At 39.4% G+C, this 14,602-nt stretch overlaps 1 protein-coding gene across 7 annotated transcripts in view; it reads left to right on the top strand.

Annotated features, from left to right (window-relative positions):
* Positions 1–14,602, top strand: part of syne2a (spectrin repeat containing, nuclear envelope 2a) — a 168,884-nt gene that overhangs the window by 13,062 nt on the left and 141,220 nt on the right. For all 7 annotated transcript variants that reach the window (XM_073932716.1, XM_021468616.3, XM_068215480.2 and 4 more), the window contains exons 3-6: positions 3,469–3,530; positions 5,324–5,419; positions 5,557–5,634; positions 5,719–5,811. In XM_073932716.1, the coding sequence (XP_073788817.1) occupies positions 3,469–3,530; positions 5,324–5,419; positions 5,557–5,634; positions 5,719–5,811 (329 nt within the window). The remainder of the gene's footprint in view (positions 1–3,468; positions 3,531–5,323; positions 5,420–5,556; positions 5,635–5,718; positions 5,812–14,602) is intronic.

Genomic DNA, 14,602 nt, shown 5'->3' with positions numbered 1-14,602 from the left:
CAAAGCACAAACAATATGTCATCCCTTTCAATGCACTGAATGCTCCAGTTCACTCATTCATATTAGTGGATTATATAGTGATAGGGGCGATTTCAGATACGAAAACTCAGAGCATTTAACCTTTACCCCTCAGACTTTATTAAGCTGTACATTGTCTTCTGTGAGGCATTATTAAATATTCTGAATTATTCATTTACTATTCTTCCTCAGTCCAGCTGTGACCTTACAGAGCTTTGAGCCTGAAGTTGTTGGTGTCTCCTCTTTCATTTCCTCTGACTTTCACTGCTGTGCTTAATGTGTGTCATGTGCCGGGACTGTCACTAAAAAAACATTAGTGCACGTGTGTGTGTTGGTTCAGACGGTCTCTGTTAGCTGGTTCATTGTTGCCAGGCAGCTGAATGTTTGCTGTGGCAACAGCTCTGTCTTAAGTCTTGTTTGAGTGACGTCACATTTTTCTCTATGATAAAACTCCTGTCGTCTGTATAGGGATTAACACATTGAAGGGGTCATGAACTGCCATAAATTTATTTTGCGCTGTTCTCTGAGTGTATATTGTAATGTTATCAAAATTGTTGCATTAAAAACATAATTGTAAAGTAATAAGCTGTTCTGTAGTGACCCTTCTTATTCTTCTGAACAGACTTTTTGAATATGTGTGGTGCACTCGGGTAAACACCCACTATGTGATTGGCTGACTGTTTTTTATGTTTTAAAAAATTCTAAAGGTAGAAAAGACAGTTCTGTGTCAATAAATGTAAACTTCTCTTACATCCTTAATGGATGCTGCTGTGTTTTAGGTTAAAAAGGCAAAAATGCACAACCTGTAATAATGGCCAAAGCAAAAGTGAAAATGTTACAAATATAATTACTCCCATTTGTGTGATTTGTGGCCTTTTATCAGATACAATAAAGTCAGCACAGCATTTTAGTTTCAGTTTTTCCAAAAATACAGCATTGAGTAAAGCCTTTTCTGTATAATAAGTGTATAAAATATATAATAATAAATACTATAAGTAAATAATATGCAAGTAATAATAAAATAATTTAAGAAATAATTTTATAAAATAAATATGTTGTAAAATGTAATGAACAAATTACCAGGTTATCACTGACACTTCACTAAAAATAAAGGTGATACATATATTTCCTTATATTGAGATTGCAAGAAAAGCAGTGTAAAAAACTCTTACTTTCAGTGCATCCAGAAAGTATTCGTAGCGCTTCACTTTTTCCGCATTTTTTACATTAAAGCCTTATTCAAAAATTTATTACATTTATTTCCTTAAAATTCTACACACAATACCCCATAATGACAATGTAAAAAAAAAGATTTTTTTATATTGTTGGAAATTAAAAAACAATAAACAAACCTGAAAAATCACATGTACATAGGTATTCACAACCTTTGCCATGAAGCTCTAAACTGAGCTCAGGTACATTCTGTACCATTCGGTATCATTCTTGGGATGTTTCAGCAGCTTAATTGAAGTTTACCTGTGGTAAATTTAGGTTATTGGACATGATTTGAAAAGAAATACACCTGTCTATATAAGGTCCCAGGGTTGATAGTGCACGTCAAAGCACAAACCAAGCATGAAGACAAAGGAATTGTCTGTAGACTTCCGAGACAGGATTGTCTCAAGGCACAAGGCTGAGACTCTCAGAGCATAAGAAACAAAATTCTCTGGTCTGTTGAGACTAAAATTGAACTTACGTTTGGAGAAAACCTGGCACCACTCATTACCGCTCAACACTTAAGTGAGAGAAAATAGGAATATGGTGTCTCCCAAACCCTTGTTTGAGATGGAAGCCGGAAATCACCAAGTCGAGCCAAGTTTCCAGTGGTCATGCTATGTTCCCTGCTCATAAAGCACACAGCCAAAATATCAATGGAGTGGCTTCACAACAACTCAGTGAATGTCTTTGTGGCCCAGCCAGAGCCCAGACCTAAATCCTTTTGAACATCTCTGAAGAGATCTGAAAATAGATGTACACCATCGCTCCCCATCCAACCTGATAGAGCTTGAGAGGTACTGCAAAAAGGAATGGGCAAAAATGTGTGCCAAGCTTGTGGCATCATATTTAAAAAGACTTGAGTCTGTAATTGCTGCCAAAGGTGCATCAATGAAGTATTGAGAAAAGTCTGTGAATACTTATGTAAATGTGATTTTTCAGCTTTTTAATTTTTAAAAAAATTGGCAACAATTTCCAAAACAAAAAAAATCACATTGTCATTATGGGGTATCGTGTGTCTAAGTTTGAGAAAATACATTTATTTTATCCATTTGGAAACAAGGCTGTAACATTGAAATTGTGGAAAAAGTGAAGCGCTATAAATACTTTCTGGATACACAGCCTTATGTGCATCTCAAAAGACCAAGAGTATTTTAGATTTCTTTTGTTATTAATGGATAATATTTTTGTATTTTCATTTAATTTAGTATTTGAGTACTTTTATTTTAGTTAGTTGTTTATTTTATAGATTAGTAATTTTATTTAATTAGTATGTTGACCTGTGCAATACATGGAAACGACCTCAATATTATTTGGTGATGCAACATACATTACAAAAACAAAGAAAAAAACAATGATTATTGAGAGGTGGAACCACTGAAAGTTGGAAGAAGTTGTCAAAATGAGCTTGGTTTCAGAGCTGCAGTCTATTTCCTTAAAATGACAGTGTAAAGTAGGTTAAGGTTAGTCTTCCTAATCCTTACCTACACATTCACAAATAAAATTAAAGCGATTTTACAAGGACATTCTACATAATCAATGTCAAAGCTTATGTTATGATGGTAACTTAAAAAAAATTTAATTACTGAATCTTAATAACCTTAAGAATGAAAATTCTCCCTTAAACAGAATGTGACAAAACTTCTTTATTGTAACAGGCATTAAGTGTGTTTGCTGCTGTATAGACAGGATATCCAGATGAGCCAGTGCTCAAATCAAGATTGGTCACTGACTCAGCCTGTTGGATCTCTTCCCACAAGGCTAAATGAACATCTCCTATTGAGGGAAAGACCCAGTCTACCTTTAATAGCATGGGAAGAAGTATAAATGGAATACAGCAGTGATGGGTGAATGTTAGAGCGAACCGAAAGTCTGCAAGGCTGTTCAGGGAAACACTTAACTGAGGGAAAATAGGAATATGGTGTCTCCCAAACCCTTGTTTGAGATGGAAGCCGGAGATCACCAAGTCGAGCCAGGTTTCCAGTGGTCATGCAATGTTCCTTGCTTATAAATAGTTATGTATGAAGACATGCTGTGTTTTTGATCTGCTATAAACCAGAAAGCCCCAAAGCTGTTCTCTGGCAAGATGTGTACATATTTTTGTATGAATACTGTCTGGTTGTGCCAATGTGCTCATACTATTTCCTTTACACACACACACACACACACACACAGATTTTCAACATGCGGGTTTGGTTCAGAAATAAGCATTATGTCATCTTATTTAATTAACAGTGGAACAGGAGCAGATTCAGAAGAGAACGTTCACAAATTGGATCAATGCACAGCTTTCCAAGGTACAGTAAACCCAACAACAACACTTGATGTACTAAAATCACTGTTAAAGGGAACCCAAAATTGTTACTCATTTTTTTCTCACTCACAGGTAGCTAAAACCATTATACATTTTAATATAATTTCTGTTAAACACAAGGGAAGATATTTTAAAGTATGTTAATGTAAGAATGTAGTTTGAAATACTATAAAATCTATGGCTACAGTTTTTGAACATTCTTCAAAAAGGTTTTCTATTTTCATCAAAGAGATGATAAACTAAAATAGGCTTAAAACAAGTGTAGTACAAGTCAATTATGGCAGAAAATCCCTTTAAACTGAGGTCTGAATTGCTGACTCACTGGTCAGAAAAGGAAGGGCTGTCCAGCTCCGTCTGCCTTTGAGCTTTGCATATGCCGAGCATCTTGATTTATTTATAGCATCTCACCGGCAGCTATAGTGCACTTCAACAGGCTGTAACATGAGCCATGTAGCTCATCCACCAGCACTTGGCTGTGTTTTAAACACAAGCGCATAAAGCCCACAAGCGTTGAAGTTCATGCAAGTGTCGATCTCCAGTGATCTGACCAGCAGTCTTTTTATAGCTAAAGAGTGTTGCATCATTTCACTTCAGGTTAACTATTTGATACAGCATTTAATGTAATCAAATACAGTCCTGGCTTAAAATTATCCCTGAAATAAGCATTTGACAAATATGGGCTCCTAAAGTTTAATTAAATCCTCAACATATGAACGTCATATCAAAATTTAATACAAAACCTTCCTCTAATATCTAGGTTGCTAATGAGTGACTGTAGATTGTTTTTATGTGAAGGGTTCCAAAGCTTTTTTTTTTTTTACTTGTCAGGTAAATCAAAAGGGTTAGATCATCTCTTCTGCGTTTGACATATTCATTGAAAAGGTAAAATGTTTGAGAATTTGCAAAAAGCGTAAATTCTTTAATTCTGTACTGAACTGTCAGTGTCATGCAGAGAAAAGGGATCCATTCAAAATATAGTCTCACACAATCAGATTGATGCAATTTTAATCATACTACTAAAATGATCATCTAAAGCTTGTATAAAAATTTCCACATCACTACTATCAGATGCTTTCTTAACAGCTTGTTTTGCACCATTGACTTTTTTCCTAGTGTTTTTGTTATTCAGAGGGAAGAGCACAGCAGATAATAACATGGTTATCTTAAACTGGTTTTAAACTGCGAGCAATGTTAAGGTTTGGGGATGACTTAGCACCTCCTAAAGTGGGTGATATTGCAATATTTGAGCCGCCTCTACTGCAGTGACTTCCTGTAAAACGTATTTATGCCATATGGTCCCAACTATGTTGATATTAAAATGCAGCAAAACAAACATGGCAATACCCCAACAGGACCTCGCCCCAGTTTGATTTTTCCCTGTCATTAATAGACATGCCCCTTACTGCTGATAGGTGCTTTTGTGCTTTGGAGGTCCTTACCGTTTTTCTAATAATTCTCAATGCTCCTTTAATTATTGTGAATCATTATATTTTATCATGCGCTTTTGTATACATCAGCTTTTGTGCACTCTTAATAATAATAATAAATAATAAATGAATAAATGTGATATGATAGAAATTGTATTTAATATTCATACATCATGTTATGTATTTATATATTTAAAATTTTTTACAAATATTTTAGTTTATTTTATGTTATATGGAATAATAATACTTCATTATATATTCCTGCTACTTCTGCCTCAGCATGACCAAAATGCCCCACAGTCGCTTCACGGTTACAAAATAATGCTAAAATGCATTATGTGTTTTTCAGAGGAGTCCTCCAGCTGCTGTCCAGGATCTGTTCTCTGATCTTCGGGACGGAACACGACTGCTTGACCTGCTGGAGGTGATGAGCGGCCAGCGCATGGTGAGGGCTGAATATTACCATCATAACACTGAGATTCAGCCAAGAAAGCATTTATTTACACTTCAATTTTTTGTTTACACAACCATAGAAATGTTTAGAAATGCTGAATGCAACTGATTTTGTTTGTTCCTCTGTAGAAGCGAGAGCGAGGTCACGGTGTGTTTCAGCAGAGAGGCAACATCGAGACTGCTTTGAGCTTCTTGAAGAATAAATCCGTAAGATCTGGTGATTATTTTCCATCTGTTAGGATTCTTAGATTTCTATACAAATGGCATAAACAACTGCTTATGTTCTCTTAGGTCAAACTGGTGAATATAAACATCCCAGACATCTTAGAAGGGAAACCTTCCATCATTCTGGGCTTGATATGGACCATCATCCTGCACTGTCATGTATGTGTAACAAGGAAGTCACCATATAATATGTTTTTACAAAAACAAACATATCATATGTACTTGTAGCTTTCGTGGCCTTGAGCAGTTTTCCTTTTTTTACCTCAAGACCTTTAGAACTGTTGTACAGTGAAGGCCTGTACTTTCTGAGATTTGATAAAGGAAACATATCGCATTGCATATCATTCAGAAGATCATTTTTAGGGAATCTGGGTCGAATGAGTACATTGGTTCTGCTTAGTCATACAGTATAGTATTTCAAAATGTGCAAACATATGGGTTGTCATATGCATTACCATTCAAAGTTTTGTGGTCTGTAAGAATTTTACAGTTTTTTTTTGTTTTTATTTTATTTCATTTAATTATTTTGTGGCGAGGCAGTGGCGCAGTAGGTAGTGCTGACGCCTCACAGCAAGAAGGTCGCTGGTTCAAACCTCGGCTCAGTTGGCGTTTCTGTGTGGAGTTTGCATGTTCTCCCTGCCTTTCAACAAGAAAAGCCGACAAGAAAATGAATAAATGAATAATTATTTTGTATTTTTTATTATACTTATCATCAAAGCTGCCAATACAGTAAAAAGTGACTTTGTGAAATTCATTCATTTTCTTGTTGGCTTAGTCCCTTTATTAATCCGGGGTCGCCATGGCGGAATGAACCGCCAACTTATCCAGCAAGTTTTTTTTACGCAGCGGATGCCCTTCCAGCCGCAACTCATCTCTGCGAACCATCCACACACACATTCACACACACACTCATACATTACGGACAATTTAGCCTACCCAATTTACCTGTACCGCATGTCTTTGGACTGTGGGGGACCCGGAGCACCCGGAGGAAACCCACGCGAATGCAGGGAGAACATGCAAACTCCACACAGAAATGCCAACTGAGCCGAGGCTCGAACCAGTGACCCAGCGACCTTCTTGCTGTGAGGCAACAGCACTACCTACTGCGCCACTGCTTCGCCAACTTTGTGAAATATTATTGCAATTTAAAATAGCTATTTTCTGTTTTAATATATTGAAATTTTCCTTTGGTGGAAAGCTAAATGCTTGCCACTATGGTTTATCATCATTACCCCACACTTAAAGAGATAGTAGACCTCAAAAATCTGCTATCATTTACTCACCCTTCACTTGTTCAAAACCTATTTGAGCTTCTTTCTTTTTGTGAACACAAAAAAAGGTATTTTGAAGAATGCTGATAGCTTGCACTCATTAGCCCCTTTCACACAGTGAGACCGGTAAATATCTGGAAAGTGTCCGGAGCGACTTTACCGTTAAATTCATAAAAGACCTGTTCACACAGGCGAGGACGTTACGGAATTTTTCCAGAAAAGAGCATTCACACATCCATTCCAAAATGCCGGTAAATTATGACATCATTAACCAGAAATGACCTCTAAACGGCTGGGCTTCTATTTGTAAACCTTTGACTACATTACAAACTTTGTGGATGAAGTATTGTGAACAACTTCAATGAAAACATAAACACTTTTGCATGTCGAGATGTACATGATATATGTGTGTGCTGTCGCTAACGGGCTTATTCACGGGCACACGCAAACCATAAGCATCTTATCGATAATTATTTACACAGTTGACATTAAGATGAACTTATAAACATTATCCGACTAACTTCTAGCAGCTAAATGTTACAACTTCTCTGTGATGGCCAGTGTGGTGGCCACACATTGAGAGTGAGGCATGCACGCACACATACACACATACACACACACACACACACACACACACACACACACACACACACACACGTTATACTTATTCATTTAAGATTATTTATTGGTCACAGTTCAGTTATTGTGTTTATACATTTTCGTTTCATTCATATCTGATTTAAATAAGACTCATACACTTTCAGTTTCTCATTACCTTTCTTTATTATTCACAGTACATTTATTACTATTTTGGGTGCACACAAAATCAGTTATCTGTACTGTATGTTTTGTTAATTTAGTTTTCTTTTGAGTTTAAGTTACCGTGCTGCAGTGCCGACGAGGAACAGAGTTTCCGGGTGTGGTCCGCCCAACTAAAGGTCCGACGTGCCGCAAGATGCCGTCTTTTGGTTCCGCCTGCCGATACCATTGGCTTAATGGCTTGGAGGGAGAGCTCATGTTTAGTTTAGGTTCAATAATGATTTGCAATGTTTGTTTATTCAGATTTATATTTAGTTTTGCCTTATTTATAGTTTATTTAACTTTATATTTAGATTTGTATTTAGATGTTTGGCTTAGTTTATTGTATTTGTAAATTGTATGTTTTTGTCTCCCCCTTCTTGTTTAATGTGGACTAGTCCCTGTGCTATAAATGTGGTCTGTCTTGTCATTTCATGGAGTTCTGTTTTTGGTTTAGACATGATTTGTTTGGTTTGAACTCAGTTTGTTTTCCTTGTTTAGTATATTGTTCTTTCAATTGATTTAATTATTTAATTAATTTATTTTTGAACTTTTTGTGAACCTTTTTGACTTTATTAAAAATAATTATTTTTGAAAATCTTCTTTTTTTTGTATGCCCCTTATTGTCCGTGCTGGCTCGGTCCCTCACAAGTGGTGTCAGAAGTGGGATTTTGCCAGTAGGGGGCAGAGTTTTTTTTTCCTTGGTGAACTTTCTGGGCCATGAACCGAGGAGGACGAAGAGGAGCCCCAAAGGCTGTTTCAGTGGAGCAACTGGATGAAGTTGCACAAGAGCTGGGGGATGAAGAATTACAGGAGGTGAGAGAATTTGATGTGGAGACTGAATGCACTGAACCAACAATAGCTGACTTGACAGGCTTGTTGAGAGCTCACATGGCAAAAATGGAGGCTCAGGAAGCACAAAGGATTGCAGAGCTGGCCCAGCAGGAACGCCGATTCAAAGCTCTCCATCATCAGTTTGGCCTGTTGCAGCTGGAGGTGCAGGCTCGCACCACTCCTGTTCCAAATACTTTGGTAACATCTCAAGATGATTTGGATCACCCAGATGAGGGTGCTGGTCCAAGTAGGCCATTATCTCAGTCAAGTACCTGTCGGAGAGAGGGAGCTGAAGCCCGTGATACAGGTCAGTGCCAACCTAAAGAGCCTAAATTGGAAAAGTTGTCTGATGGTGATGATGTTGAACATTTCCTAATTACTTTTGAGAGAATGGCAGCAGTTTGCCGATGGCCAAAAGAGGAGTGGGTATTTCATCTGATTCCCCTTCTGACGGGTAAGGCCCGGGCTGCTTATGTACACATGGATGTTGATGAATCTTTGAATTATGATGAACTTAAATCTGCAGTATTAAGGAAATATGACATCAGTCGAGAAACCTACAGGCAGAGGTTTCGGTCTCTTGAAGTAGAACACCTTGAAAGCCCTAAAGAACTATATGTGAGGTTAAAAGAACTGTATGGGAAATGGATGCAGCCAAAAAGTAAGTCTATTGAAGAAGTTGGTGAAGTGATCATTCTTGAACAATACTTGAGAATGTTGTCTCCAGAGCTACAGGTGTGGGTACGAGAACATGATCCACAGTCGGCTTCACAAGCGGCAACACTGGCAGATGTGTTTGTGGCAGCACGTCAGAGAAATCAGTCCTGGTGGTGGAAATCCAGCCGAGATGACCGGAGAGCAAATCCCCCCCAGCAGTCTATGAGAAACTTCCCTGGTGCTGGTAAGCCTCCTGGAGGAGGGCCTGCATTTGTCAATGCTCCTAAGAATTATAGGAAAATGCCAATATGTTACCTATGTAATCAAGAAGGTCATACCAAGCCCATGTGCCCTAGAAATGTAATCAAGAATACTCACCTGTGTTATGTGCCCAGGCATCTTGCAAAGCCAGCCCCTAAAGCTGAACGCTCACCAGCAAGCACCACTGTTGAGATTAATGGAAAGGAAATGATTGCTTTGGTTGATACCGGGAGTGATCAGACTTTGGTACACATGAAGTGCATTTCTCCAGCCCTCCTTCGCTACACCAACCTGAAGGCTGTCCGCTGTGTGCATGGTGATGAAAAGCTGCTACCCACCGCAGAGGTCTATCTGAAGGTGAGAGGTCAGACTTACTTCTTGGAGGTCGGTGTAGCTGACAACCTACCTTTCCCTGTAGTCTTGGGGCATGACCTGCCAGTACTGTGGGACTTATTGCAGCCAGCATCCACCTGTAACATGGTTGTTACTCGAGCCCAGAGCCATAAGAGAGACGAAAGTAAAGAGTTGCTTGCTACGCTACCATTCTTTGATGCAGAAATCGATGGCTCAACTAAACCTAGGAAATCCAGACGACAGAAACGGTTTGAGAAAATCCAATATAATGCTTCCGTAATGCCTGTTGATAAGTTTGCTGAATTCTCACCCAAGTTTAAGCTGCCGGTCAACATTGTGCAGATGCAACAAGAGGATGCCAGTCTTGTTCCTTATCTGGAGAGAGCAAAGCAGGAGGATGGAAAAACTGTTGATGGAGAGACAAAGGAAAGATTTTGTATGTACCAGGGTCTACTATATCGTCAGATGGGACAAGTGACACAACTGGTGGTACCACAGTGTGTCCGAGAAGTTATCCTTACTCTGGGTCACTCGATTCCTTGGGCTGGCCACCTGGGGAAACGTAAAACCATCGCCCGGATCAGAAAACACTTCTATTGGCCTGGTCTGAACTCAGTAGTAGCCCAGTACTGTAAAACCTGCCCTGAATGTCAAAAAGTGTCCTCTGACTGCCCAAGGCGGGTCCCTCTCCAACCACTGCCACTCATAGGCACTCCATTCGAAAGACTGGGAATGGACATAGTTGGACCAGTGGAGAAAAGTCGTTCGGGTAACCGATTTATGCTTGTAGTGACTGACTATGCCACTAGGTATCCTGAAGTGTTTCCCTTAAGGTCAGTTAAGGCCAAGTACGTGGCTACCTGTCTAGTGCAACTGTTCTCCAGAGTTGGCTTTCCAAGTGAAATTCTAACCGATCAAGGGACTAATTTTATGTCGAATCTTCTGAAGCAGGTCTATAGGTTGCTGGGCATCAAGAGTTTGAGAACCACTCCTTATCATCCCCAGACAGATGGGTTAACCGAAAGATTTAACCAGACGTTAAAGCAGATGCTACGCAAGTTTGTTGGTGAGTCTGGCACTGATTGGGATCAATGGCTCCCATATCTTCTGTTTGCCTACAGGGAAGTGCCACAAGCCTCCACTGGATTTTCCCCGTTTGAGTTGCTTTATGGTCATGAAGTCAAAGGTCCCTTAGCATTACTCCGAGAAGTTTGGGAGGGAAACCCACAGAGAAATGATGAAACTAATGTGGCATCCTATGTGATTCAGATGAGGGAACGTTTGCAAAAGATGTCTGCACTAGCTCAGTCTCATTTGGCAGAAGCTCAAACACGCCAGAAAACCTGGTACGATCAATCTGCTCGGGAGCGGCAGTTTAAGCCCGGTCAGAAGGTACTCGTGATGTTGCCCAGTCATGAAAGTAAGCTGCTTGCAAAATGGCAGGGGCCGTATGAAATTAAAAGGAAACTAGGTCCTACCACCTATGAAGTTGCTCTATTTGACCATGCTCATTCTACACGTACTCTGCATATAAATTTGCTTAAAGAATGGTTTCCTCGTCCTCCTGAATCTAGCCACAGCTTGATGATCCGGCAAGTCAAAGAGGAGGATGATTCTGAAGTATTTCTGCCTCAGTCAGCTCTAGGAGATGTGGATCTGAGTCACCTGTCCTCACAGCAACAGCATGAGGTGAGAGAAATTTGTTTACCAGAAGTCTTCTCAGAATACCCTGGCTTTACCACCTTGATTGAACATAATATTGAGTTGAAACCCGATGCTGTAGTTCGAAGAATGAGTTACAGGGTCCCTGAACGTCTCCAAGAAGCGCTGAAAGAGGAGGTGGATCTGATGCTGAGGCTGGGAATTATAGAGCCCTCTAAAAGCGAGTGGTGCCACCCTGTGGTCCTTGTTCCGAAAAAGGATGGGTCAATAAGGTTTTGTATAGACTTTCGTTACCTCAACTCCGTGACCAAGTTTGATGCTTACCCTACTCCACGAATCAGTGATCTCACTGATCGACTGGGCACCTCAAAGTTTCTAACCACCATTGATCTTTCAAAAGGTTATTGGCAGATTCCGTTGACACCACAGTCCAGAGAACTCACTGCGTTTAAAACACCCTGGGGCCTATTCCATTTTAAGGTTCTAGCCTTTGGACTGCATGGGGCACCGGCCAGCTTCCAAAGACTAATGGACCACGTACTACGAGGACTACCATTTACAGCTGCTTATCTGGATGATATTGTAGTGTACAGTGACACATGGCAGCAACATCTGCAGCATCTCCAAGAAGTCCTGCAACGCCTTCAGGCAGCCGGCCTGACAGTTAACCCCCAAAAGTGTACCATTGCAAAGGCAGAGACAGAGTACTTGGGGTTTGTTATCGGTAAAGGGGTGCTCCGACCCCAGGTGGAGAAGGTACGGGCCATTGAAAGGTGTCCACAGCCACAAACTCGTAAGGAGTTAAGGTCCTTTTTGGGTATGGCTGGGTTTTATCACAGATTTATTCCCAACTTTTCTGGGCGGGCTGCAGTATTGACTGACATGGTTGGTTCAAGGAGTCCCAATCAGCTGAAGTGGACCCAAGAAACTGTTGCAGCTTTCCAAGATCTCAGAAAGGCCTTGAGTAAAGATTCTGTCTTGCATAACCCTGATTTCCACCAACCCTTTGTTTTGCAAACTGATGCTTCAGATCGAGGCCTGGGAGCTGTATTGCTACAGGGCAGCCCTGACACTCGACGCCCCGTGGCCTTCTTGAGTCGAAAGCTCTTCCCCAGGGAAGTTCGCTATTCCATTGTGGAAAAGGAATGCTTGGCTGTGAAGTGGGCATTGGACTCTTTAAAGTATTATCTGCTAGGCCGGGAGTTTATACTGGAGACTGATCATAAAGCTCTACAATGGCTTCAAGAAATGAAAGATACCAACAGTCGTATTACCCGCTGGTACCTGGCCATGCAGCCCTTCCGGTTTATTATCAGACATGTCCCTGGCAAAGAAAACCTTACGGCTGACTACCTGTCCCGATGTGCCAGTGACATTCCCGAAGGGAGGGAGTATGTGATGGCCAGTGTGGTGGCCACACATTGAGAGTGAGGCATGCACGCACACATACACACACACACACACACACACACACACACACACACACACACACACACACACACACACACACACACACACACACACACGTTATACTTATTCATTTAAGATTATTTATTGGTCACAGTTCAGTTATTGTGTTTATACATTTTCGTTTCATTCATATCTGATTTAAATAAGACTCATACACTTTCAGTTTCTCATTACCTTTCTTTATTATTCACAGTACATTTATTACTATTTTGGGTGCACACAAAATCAGTTATCTGTACTGTATGTTTTGTTAATTTAGTTTTCTTTTGAGTTTAAGTTACCGTGCTGCAGTGCCGACGAGGAACAGAGTTTCCGGGTGTGGTCCGCCCAACTAAAGGTCCGACGTGCCGCAAGATGCCGTCTTTTGGTTCCGCCTGCCGATACCATTGGCTTAATGGCTTGGAGGGAGAGCTCATGTTTAGTTTAGGTTCAATAATGATTTGCAATGTTTGTTTATTCAGATTTATATTTAGTTTTGCCTTATTTATAGTTTATTTAACTTTATATTTAGATTTGTATTTAGATGTTTGGCTTAGTTTATTGTATTTGTAAATTGTATGTTTTTGTCTCCCCCTTCTTGTTTAATGTGGACTAGTCCCTGTGCTATAAATGTGGTCTGTCTTGTCATTTCATGGAGTTCTGTTTTTGGTTTAGACATGATTTGTTTGGTTTGAACTCAGTTTGTTTTCCTTGTTTAGTATATTGTTCTTTCAATTGATTTAATTATTTAATTAATTTATTTTTGAACTTTTTGTGAACCTTTTTGACTTTATTAAAAATAATTATTTTTGAAAATCTTCTTTTTTTTGTATGCCCCTTATTGTCCGTGCTGGCTCGGTCCCTCACATTCTCTTTCTGGAAAATAGCCAGAACGAATTTACAAAAGGGCCTGTTCACAGACATTTTTGCCGTGGCGTGTTGCTGTTTTCAGACCAGCGCAACCTTAATTTTTGCGTTTTCCACCATGTTGTTTAAATAACAAATCCATTTGCGCCACTTTGTGGACTCATGGGTGTTTTGGTCTAAAAAAGAGGTGTGTTAAGGTGCATTGTTGGCGCAATGCTATTTTGAGGAACTAAAATGGACTGTGCAATAGATCAGCTAAAAGCAGGTCTAAAGTTCAGCGCAGAGCACGTTAGTTATGTACCTTAAATGTGTACACATTGCTTAATATGCGCAATTCATATGCAATTCATAGTTACATATGCAAATATCTTTACATGTGAAAAAATAATTAAAGGATTAAAATATTACAAAAACTATTACTAAAAAATTATTACCAAAAAAAAGCCTCATACCATCTTTAATCTCTGGGGGTTTTATTTAATTTATTCATGACAACTTGCTTTTGTATATTGTTGTTATTGTTATTATTAGCAATATTATTTATTATATGCATATTTATATTTGTTTTATTAATAACAAGCTTAGATATGTCCACCTGTCAGGTTTTGGACCATATGGGGCATAACGTGTGCTTGGATATAACTTAGTTTTTTGACCACACTTCGTTATTATTGTTTATTTTTTAATTTGCTGGAAATTAGAACTGAATGTACAAATAGTTAAAAAAAAATCTTTGTGCTTGACAAACAAAATTAATTATGTAGGCTAATGGATGTCTTCAGCGGATTGCGTAC

This window comes from Danio rerio, chromosome 20, assembly GCF_049306965.1.
Source record: "Danio rerio strain Tuebingen ecotype United States chromosome 20, GRCz12tu, whole genome shotgun sequence".
Lineage (NCBI taxonomy): Eukaryota > Metazoa > Chordata > Actinopteri > Cypriniformes > Danionidae > Danio > Danio rerio.
The sequence above is the reverse complement of the archived record's forward strand: the minus strand, read 5'-3'. Positions and strand labels throughout refer to the sequence as shown.